The following is a 10,473-nucleotide window of genomic DNA, read 5'->3' as shown; positions in this document are numbered from 1 at the left end:
TTGTGCATGAAAAATGCATTTCTCCGCCTTGACAAAGTCCATTCTCCAACAACCTCTGAAGCACTCGTCTGACGTGTTGAGCGTGTTCCTGGAGAGAAGAAGAAAAAATCAGTATGTCATCCAGGTAAACATATATGAACTGATCAATCATATCTCTCAGCACGTCATTGACGAGTGCCTGAAAACCGCTGGGGAGTTGGATAGCCCAAAAGGCATGACCAAATATTCGAAGTGCCCTCTGGGGGTGTTAAACGCGGTCTTCCATTCGTCCCCCTCCCTTATGCGAACCAAATGATATGCATTACGTAAATCCAACTTAGTGAACACGGATGCTCCCTGTAACCTTTCAAAGGCGGAGGACATCAACGGTAAGGGATAAGTATTCTTCACTGTGATGTTATTCAACCCACGGTAATCAATGCAAGGACGCAGAGATCCGTCCTTCTTCCCCACAAAGAAGAACCCCGCCCCCGCTGGAGAAGAGGAAGGACGAATGAATTTAGATGCCAGAGAACCAGAGATGTATCTCTCCATAGCCTCCCTCTCAGGAACAGAAAGTGAATATAACTTGCCTTTAGGCGGAGACTCACCTGGCAATAATTCTATTGCACAGTCATAGGGACGATGCGGAGGAAGGGAAGCAGCACGGGACTTACTGAACACCTCCTTCAGGTCGAGGTATTCAACGGGCACGTTAGACAAATCCACTGCCTCCTCTAGAAACACAGAATCAGACACAGACGAACAAGCAGACACTAAACAGGACTCAAGACACTTGTTACTCCACATGGATATAGAGTTATGACCCCAGTCAACTCTGGGGTTGTGTTGGGTGAGCCAAGGGTGGCCGAGAACTAATGGTGCAAGGGGTGAGTCCATGAGTAGGAATGATAGTGTCTCAGTGTGATTGCCAGAAGTGATGAGTGTGATAGGTTCAGTGGTGTGAGAAATGTTGGGGAGTTCTTGACCATTGAGAGCATTGACGGATATCTTGTGCGTGAGTGAGGTGATAGGGATCTGGAGTTTGTGAGCGAGCTTGAAGTCCATGAAATTACCCTCTGCTCCTGAGTCCAGTAAGGCTTGAGTGTCGTGCGTGTGGGTGGCCCATCTTAGTCTTACCGGGAGGAGAGTAGATGATGAGGTCTTCTCTGTGGTGACACCACCCGATAGTAGCCTCATGTTTACTACCGGGCCTGATCTTTTACCGGGCAGGAGTGGATAAAGTGGCCCGCTCTACCACAGTAGAGACAGAGTCCTTGGGATCTCCGCCTCTCCTCTCTTCCCGGGAGAGGCGAGCTCTCCCAGCTGCATGGGTTCGTGAGCGGAAGCTGAACTGGCCGTGTTCCGACGCTGGCATGCCAGCCCTCCGTGTCGTTATACGGTCTGTTAGGGCATGCTCGCGGCCAATACGACTCAGACGAGCGTCGACCCTCAGGGCTAGTTCCACTAGTCCATTTAAACTCCTGGGAAGGTCCAGAACATAAATCTCCTTCTGGATCCGGTCCTCCAGCCCATGCAGGAACATGTCCCACTGCGCCTCCTCGTTCCACTGACACTCAGCGGCCAGAGTGCGGAATTGGATGGAGTATTCCGATACTGAATGGTCTCCTTGGCGAAGGTCAGCGAGTAGTCTGGCCGTCTCCCTACCCGCCACGGCCCGATCGAAGACCCTTCTCATCTCCTCGGAGAGTGTCTGGAAAGAGGTGCAGCATGGGTCCTGGTTCGCCCAAACCGCCGTTCCCCAGAGAGACGCTTTGCCTGATAGCAGTGTGAGTACGAATGCTACCTTAGACTGTTCACGGTTGAAGGTCTGTGGCTGCAACGAGAAATGCATGGAACATCTCGTAAGAAAGGCTCTGCAATAGTCAGGATCACCTGAATAACCCTCTGGTGTCGGTAGCCGTGGCTCTAGCTGGGAATCCGGCTCCGGCGGGGCGGGGTTGAACTGCCGGTGTAGGTGGCGCAGCGGAACCCCTCAGATGTTGCAATTGTTGGGTCAGCTGGGATACCTGCGTCGAAAGGGCTTGTACTGCCCGACCTGTGCTGGAGATGTTCTCCTCTTGTTGATCCATTCTCGTGATACTGCGGGAAAGGAATTCGGTCAGACTCGTTGAACTCGCTGCATCCATGGTCTGGTCAGATCGTTCTGTTACAACACAGAGGCGGATGCAAGATGCAAGCAACGATGGTTTTAATGAATGTAGTTCACAGCAGCAACATGACAGACAGACTGTACTCAGAAGGAATCCGACCCAGGAACTCGGGCGCATCTTCCGATCATAACGTGCTGAGAAAACCAGGGGAGTGTGTCCGGATGAGTAGGAAGGAGCACAGCAGATAATCCACACAAGAGAAGAGCACGGACACACGACACAACCTCAGAGAAGAAACAACGATCTGACAACAAGAAACACTGGTAACAGAACATATAAAGGGAAGATAAGTGGTTCCAGCTGGCGCAGACAATCAGGCCGAGATTGGTAAACCACGCCCACACAAACACTGGAGAGAGAGAGAGAGAGAGAGAGAGACAGAGGCAGTGGATTCATGAACCGTGACAATCTCTACCTGACAATACATGATCTAAGAGATTGATAGTTGGTATTCAGCAGTCATCAAAGCCTTATTTACTTTGAAGAACTACTAAAGTAGTGATTTTGTCAGACAGCATAGACAGCAGCTCTATAGAGATGAGATGATAACTTGGAATTAAATAATAAAGTCAGTAATATACACATCTGAAATATTTTATTCAAGTAAAGTAATGTGAGTAAATGATGGTTCATAAATAATAAGCCATCATGGGCAGGCACATCCACATGGGACTTGTATTAGGCCCAATTGTTTTATTCTGTGTTGTTACAGCATTCAACCCAGATAATGCATAGCATGTCTAATGCACGAAAAAACTACCGAAACTGAAGTCGAAAACTCTGATTATTTTTTAAATAATCGAACTGATACCGACCTCATAAAGCGCTAATGGCTCAGCATTAATATTTGTATTGTGCTGTATTTTACTTGTTTTATATTGATTTTTGTATTTTGTCTATGAAATTGTATATGCCCTTGTGAAAGAGACCCTGGTCTCAATGGTGACTCCCTGCTTAAATAAAGGTCAAATATGACCATGACCATGATTCTTCATTGTGGTTAATGATTGAGCGTAACACGTGTTATCTTTACTCTTTGCTCACATCCTCTGTGATGCACATGCAACAGCATTGATTTGGTTCATTGGTTTGTGCTGGGAAGCTAAGACATCCTGCAGGGATATTAACACAATGTTGATGGGAAAATGAGAGGTCTGATAATTGGAGACAGCATCTCAGAGGATGGAGAGCCAAACAACACAGTCTGAGAAACCTGATCCAGGCCTTGCACAGTCCTTAGGAACATATTTATCATATTACGAGCATGAAGAAATGAAAAGAGATGGCAGTCGTCCTGACAGTGAGACAGAGGAAAACAAGGACTCATCATCTCAGATTGTCTCATGTGCCCATGCAGATTCAGCTCCCGACCTGGACTGGTTCCCAGAGGGACGGTTCGTCTGGCTTGTTGTCCTGGCAGCCACCTGGTGCAATGGATCAATCTTTGGGATTCAGAAGTCTTTCGGAATCATACATATGATGCTTGTTAAAGCTCACGAGGACTCAAATAATGAAGTTTCTCAGTTTGCAATAGGTGAGAGGAAAGTTTTGCTTGGGTACCTACAGTATTGTTCAGACAACTCTGAATAGTTGATCGATTTGAACTTTGATTTGTTTCATTTGTGCGTCTCCAAACATTGATAAAGCATGACTTCAGTGGGGCCGCTCCACTATGCACAGATTAATGGCCATTCACAAACATACATGCACGCACACAATACAGTTTATGATTCTCCTGCAAAATACCTCATTACTGTGTTATTGCTGTATTACTCTCCTCAGCCTGGGTTGGTGCTCTGGCCATGGGTATGGTCTTTCTCTGCTCCCCCCTGGTCAGTATTGTCACTGATCACGTTGGCTGCAGGGTGACGGCCATTTGTGGGGCCCTTGTGGCTTTCTTGGGACTTCTGACAAGTTCATTCACCATGTAACTTAGGATGCTTCTTTCTAGCACCTTTTCTCCAATAAATTACTGTACAAATGAAAACAGGTTAATCTGAATATTCTTGTGATATATTTTAAATTAATTTTCAAGAATTTGAAGTCTTTTCATTATATTGCTGCTGTCACTGTGTATTTCTCTCCAAGGTCGTTAGGTTTGTGGTACTTCACCTATGGTGTTCTGTTTGGCTGTGGCTCCTCCTTTGTCTTCTTGCCTTCTCTGGTGACCCTGGGACACTACTTCCCTCAGCGCCTCGGCCTGGTCAACGGGGTGGTGATGGCAGGCAGCAGTGTTTTCTCCATAAGCCTGCCTGCCCTGCTGGAGGAGGTGGGGACACCGCTGGGCCTCAGCACCACCTTTCAGATCCTCAGTGCCCTCATGCTAATCCAGGCAGCCCTGGCATTCTCCTTCTGCTCACGCCTTTACCACAGGAATTTGCCCACTAACACGGCCCAGCTTTCATCTACCAATCTGAGCAGTGGCTGGCAGCAGGGCCTGACACAGACCAGGAGGTACTGCAACCTGGGAGTGTTTCACCTCCCTAATTACAGGGTGTGGGCTTTTGGGGTGGCCACAGCTATGCTGGGCAACTCTGTGCCCTATATTTACCTGGTGAGTTAGCAGTGTAATTATTTAAATTTTTATCATTTAGGATGGGATTTAATCTGAGGCGTTTTGTAGAACACTTGACATTTAAAGGTAATTTCCGATTGATCTGACATATGCACGTTTAACTTGAATGCAATCTCTACGAACTTGGAAACATTCCCTTTTTGAACTCTGGCCTTACCTTTTGTTAATATTGATTGGTCGACAATACCTGGCCAGTGATTCAGTGTATCCTATTGATGCCTCTTGTCAGATGAGTTTTGTGGAGGAGCAGTTTGTGGAGACGCCAGTGAAGGAGTGGGTCCTCCTGGTGTGTATCGGGGTGACCTCCTGCGTAGGACACCTGCTGTTTGGCAGGGTGGGAGACCTGCTCCATGGGGCACGCAAAATCTACCTTCAGGTAAACCACATCCAAAAGAACATACACTACATGACCAAAAATAAGCATGTCGACATCTGCTTGTCAAACATCTCATTTCAAGGTCATTTGCTGCTATAACAGCTTCCACTCTTCTGGGAAGGCTTTCCACTAGATGTTGGAAGTGGAAGGCTTTCCTCTAGATGTTGGAACATTGCTGCAGGGACTTAATTCCATTCAGCAACAAGAGCATTAGTGAGGTCGGGCACTGATGTTGGGTAATTAAGCCTGGCTCGCAGTCGGCGTTCCAATTTACCACAATTCATCCCAAAACCCAGATTCGGCGATCGCACTGCCAGATGGTGAAGCGTGATTCATCACTCCAGACAACGCGTTTCTACTTCTCCAGAGTCCAATGGCGTCGAGCTTTACACCACTCCAGCCAACGGTTGGCATTGCGCATGGTGATCTTAGGCTTGTGTGCGGCTGCTCGGTCATGGAAACCTATTTCATGAAGCTCCCGGTGAACAGTTATTGTGCTGATGTTGCTTCCAGAGGCAGGTTGGAACTCGGCAGTGAGTGTTGCAACCAAGGACAGACTATTTTGTATGTGATACGCGCTTCAGCACTCGGCTGTCCCGTTCTGTGAGTTTGTGTGGCCTACCACTCGTGGCTCAGTCATTGTTGCTCCTGGACATTTCCACTTCACAATAACAGCCCTGACAGTTGACCGGAACAGCTCTAGCAGGGCAGACATTTGACAAACTGACTTATTGGAAAGGTGGCATCCGATGACAGTGTCACATTCAAAAGTCACTGTCACGACTTCTGCCGAAGTCGTTGCCTCTCCTTGTTTGGGCAGTGCTCGTCATTCGACGTCACCGGTCTTCTAGCCATCATTGATCCATTTTTCATTGGTTTTGTCTTGTCTTCCCACACACCTGTTTTCAATCCCATTCATTACCTGTTGTTTATTTAACCTTCTATGTTTCTTCTCATGTCTTTGGTCAGAGATTCTGTCAGCGCCGTGTGTATAGGTGTCAGGGAAGTCAGGCGCAGGAGAGTCAAAATGGAGTGTAAATGGAGTCTTTTAATAAATGTCCACGGAACATGCTCCATAACACTAAAAGTACAGACATGAACAAACATGGGTACGAGGACCCGTCACACACCAACACAACAATAAACACTGACAATAAAACAATCTCTGACAAAGACATGAGGGGAAACAGAGGGTTAAATACACAACAGGTAATGAATGGGATTGAAAACAGGTGTGTGGGAAGACAAGACAAAACCAATGGAAAATGAAAAATGGATCAATGATGGCTAGAAGACCGGTGACGTCGAATGCCGAGCACCACCTGAACAAGGAGAAGCAACGACTTCGGCAGAAGTCGTGACAGTCACTGAGCTCTTCCGTAAGGTCATTATACTGCCAGTGTTTGTCTATGGAGATTGCATGTATGTGTGCTCAATTTTATACAATAGCCAAATCCACTCATTTGAAGAGGTGTGCCCACACTTTAAAGGCTTTATCATTTTCAGACCTGGACTTGGATTTTTTACGCCACTCAGCACCTATTTGTGTTTATCATTTTTGCTTTTGTTTTTCAAAAACATAGGACATGTGTCAAACACCAGGCCCGGGACATATTTCTATCAGCGGGGCAATGATTTGAGTGCTCCTTATTTTGTTTTAACATGTTGAAATGCTATATAGATTAATATTCTTATTTTTAGATGGTGTGTAGGTCTTTCATTAAAATGCTGTATACAGCATCATGTAGACATTATAAAGGGCCATATTTCTTCAAGTAAAACAATGTCCAGTTGTATGCACTTTCTTTTGTAAAAACAAACATAATGGCCCGTGAATTCCTTGTGTTTTTTTAATATGGCATGTGCGCTGATTGAGTTTGACACTCCTTGACTCCTTGATAGGAAGTACCGTGACTAGATAAGAGAGGAACACAGTCCTCCCCTGGATGGCGTAGCGACTGTACACTCTAGTAGTCTGAGGTTGTGCTTAGAACTAAATGTTGAACAGGATTAGAATGAAATAGTGGTGTACAAACCTCTTTAACCCCGTCCTTGTCATCATCCTCCAGGCAGGCTCCTTCATGGTGCTTGGCTTGGCGTCTATGCTGGTCCCTCTGTGTGTCAGGTTTGAGGGGCTGGTTGCAGTGTGTCTACTGCTGGGGCTGTGTGACGGCTGCGTCATCACCCTCATGGCCCCTGTGACATTTGATCTGGTGGGCCCCCAGAGAGCCTCCCAGGCCATTGGCTACCTGATGGGCCTAATGGCCCTCCCCATGACCGCTGGACCCCCCCTCGCAGGTCTCAACTCCTTTCGGACAGTAATTTAAATGGCCACTAACCCACTGTGTCATTGTCTCAGATACAAATTATTACTGTTTTGATGCAAAATGTCTGTATTATCCTGTATCCCTTGTGTAACCCTTACATATCAATTGGATATACACTGACCAAAAATATAAACACAACATGTAAAGTGGTGTTCCCATGTTTCATGAGCTGATGAGTATTTCTGTCTGTAATAAAGCCCTTTTGTGGGGGAAAACTCATTCTGATTGGCTTGACCTGGCTCCCCAGTATGGGCCTGGCTCCCCAGTGTGGGCCTGGCTCCCCAGTGTGGGCCTGGCTCCCCAGTGTGGGCCTGGCTCCCCAGTGTGGGCCTGGCTCCCCAGTGTGGGCCTGGCTCCCCAGTGTGGACCTGGCTCCCCAGTGTGGGCCTGGCTCCCCAGTGTGGGCCTGGCTCCCCAGTGTGGGCCTGGCTCCCCAGTGTGGACCTGGCTCCCCAGTGTGGACCTGGCTCCCCAGTGTGGGCCTGGCTCCCCAGTGTGGGCCTGGCTCCCCAGTGTGGGCCTGGCTCCCCAGTGTGGGCCTGGCTCCCCAGTGTCGGCTAACCAAGTGATTGGGCCTCTGCACTCCCGGCTCACCCATGGCTGCGTACCTGCCCAGTCATGTGAACTCCATAGATTAGGGCCTAATTGATTTATTTCAAATTGACTTTAACTCAGTAAAATCTTTGAAATTGTCACATGTTGCGTTTATATTTTTGTTCAGTATATATTAGTATCATCAGTACTGTATGCACATGAGCCTTATTGTAAATTGTTTAATGTTTCTAACTGTGTGAATCACCTTGAAGTGCTCCTCAATGGTGCCTCTCTGTGTGATAATGAGTTGTGTGTCTTCGCAGGGCTTCTCCATGACCACTTTGGAGATTACCACATGGCCTTCTACCTGGCTGGGGTTCCTCCCATGGTCGGAGGTGTTCTACTCTTCTTTGTCCCCAATGTTCATCAATGCCTGCTGGAGGGCCAGCAAGAAACACTCCCCAGACCCAGCCCTGACCTCCAGCTATCCCCTCCTGGCTCGGACCACCAGGCCCCTCCCATCCCTGGTCACCAGCTGCCCCCAACCAACCCTGGCCTCCAGCTATCCCCCCCTGGCTCGGATCACCAGTCCCCTCCCATTCCTGGTCACCAGCTGCCCCCAACCAGCCCTGACCTCCAGCTATCCCCCCCTGGCTCGGATCACCAGTCCCCTCCCATTCCTGGTCACCAGCTGCCCCCAACCAGCCCTGACCTCCAGCTATCCCCCCCTGGCTCGGATCACCAGTCCCCTCCCATCCCTGGTCACCAGCTGCCCCCAACCAGCCCTGACCTCCAGCTATCCCCTCCTGGCTCTGACCACCAGTCCCCTCCCATCCCTGGTCACCAGCTGCCCCCAACCAGCCCTGACCTCCAGCTATCCCCTATATGGCTCTGACCACCAGTCCCCTCCCATCCCTGGTCACCAGCTGCCCCCAACCAGCCCTGACCTCCAGCTATCCCCTCCTGGCTCTGACCACCAGTCCCCTCCCATCCCTGGTCACCAGCTGCCCCCAACCAAGTGAGAGGCTACTGCGGTGAAGACACTGACAAGTCAGAAATCCCATTAGATGTATAATGAGTGAAGTCTTGTTCCATGATATTCCAAGGGACATTTGTTATAAACATCATTAAACCACTAGTCTAAAGTTATTGAATTCTGAATAAGCTTTGTACTCCATGACCTATTTGCATATATGATTTTCTGACATTGTTGGCTTTAGGGCGGGGGCAGTCACTAATATTTCTGAGGTAGCCACTTCTGTGAAACAACCTCACTGAGAAAGCCATCATACCCATAGGGAGTTGGGGGGTTCACAAAGTCAAATTGATTCATACATGATATCAAATGGATTCACACATGATATTTTAGATACTATTAACATGGACCATCAAGCTATTTTATTATATATTGTATATATATATCAGAAACAAATGTGTAAAAATAATTTTAGGAATCTATTAAATATGTCCTTTTGCCATTATCTCAATAAAGTTTATAGCACAAAGATTATATATTGTAAATCAGGTAATGCCAAATTTCAGTCTGAAGGAAGTATATTCTTTGTGTGATTGAAATGCATCAGTGTGGTCCTCTGTAGTTCACTTGATAGAGCATACATGCTTGCAATACCAGGATAGTGGGTTAAATTCCCAGGTTCATGAGTGTTAGCTTTCAGTAATTGGTGTCACAACTGCTCCTGCTACGCCCTCTGGTGTTTATCCGGTGTCTACTTGACCTGCAGTTACACTCTCTTTCTCTCACTCTGTGTGATTGTGTGGTTGGAGACAGGTGTGCTGGAGTCGGAGCAGATCCGAACCAGCTTCAACTTGTTCCATAATCAAGACCTCTACAAATACTCAGTCCTGCCAGTTCCACTCTGCCAGATTGTAATCTCTGCTCAGTCAGCTCATGATTCTAGTCATTTATGATTATTCAAGACCCTGTTACTCTGCTGTGCCTGTTTCCCTGTCTAACACTGTTTATCCTCTCAATGCAGTCACCGCTCTGTCTCTTGTTCCACATCTCACCACCCAACTACCTTACTCTGGATTTTACTCACCACCACTACCTTGGATTCCCCTCAGGACCTGTTCACCCTGTTCTACTCATCCAACTCCAACCTCAGTCTCCACATCTGTTTTTTCTGCAACTCATCCGAGCTTCCCCGGATCTGCACTCCATATCTCTCTGTGTAACAATAAATATTTTGATTCATTCATCCCTGTTCCCTCATCTGAGTCTGCTTTTGGGTTCCCCTGTGTCCCTCCGCTTAACAATTGGTTCTCCAACCGTTCAGAAACTAGAGCCAAATTCAAAGGAATATTTTTTTCTAGATGCGCTATATATACACACTACCGTTAAAACGTTTGGGGTCACTTAGAAATGTCCTTGTTTTTGAAAGAAAAGCAAAGCAAATTTTCTTTGGTCCATTAAAATATCATCAAATTGATCAAAAATACAGTGTAGACATTGTTAATATTGTAAATTACTTTTGTAGCTGGAAACAG

At 47.3% G+C, this 10,473-nt stretch overlaps 1 protein-coding gene across 3 annotated transcripts; it reads left to right on the top strand.

The window, feature by feature from the left end:
- Positions 1 to 3,209: 3,209 nt before the first annotated feature.
- Positions 3,210 to 10,184, top strand: LOC135544254 (monocarboxylate transporter 8-like). Of its 3 annotated transcripts, none has more exons than XR_010456313.1 (6): positions 3,210 to 3,687; positions 3,936 to 4,080; positions 4,242 to 4,707; positions 4,958 to 5,104; positions 8,289 to 9,852; positions 9,963 to 10,184. XR_010456313.1 is itself a non-coding variant. In XM_064971720.1 (6 exons), exons 1-6 carry the CDS (start codon positions 3,336 to 3,338, stop codon positions 8,858 to 8,860), a joined length of 1,911 nt encoding a protein of 636 aa, XP_064827792.1. In that variant the 5' UTR covers positions 3,210 to 3,335; the 3' UTR covers positions 8,861 to 8,972. The 3 variants fall into 3 exon arrangements, 2 of the variants coding, with proteins under 2 accessions (XP_064827792.1, XP_064827794.1); XM_064971720.1 differs by lacking the exon at positions 9,963 to 10,184 and adding an exon at positions 7,174 to 7,402 and having other exon boundaries at positions 8,289 to 8,972; XM_064971722.1 differs by having other exon boundaries at positions 8,289 to 10,184.
- The last annotated feature ends 289 nt before the right edge of the window (positions 10,185 to 10,473 follow it).

The sequence above is a fragment of the Oncorhynchus masou genome, chromosome 8 (assembly GCF_036934945.1).
Source record: "Oncorhynchus masou masou isolate Uvic2021 chromosome 8, UVic_Omas_1.1, whole genome shotgun sequence".
In the NCBI taxonomy this organism is placed as follows: Eukaryota; Metazoa; Chordata; class Actinopteri; order Salmoniformes; family Salmonidae; genus Oncorhynchus; species Oncorhynchus masou.
The sequence above is the reverse complement of the archived record's forward strand: the minus strand, read 5'-3'. Positions and strand labels throughout refer to the sequence as shown.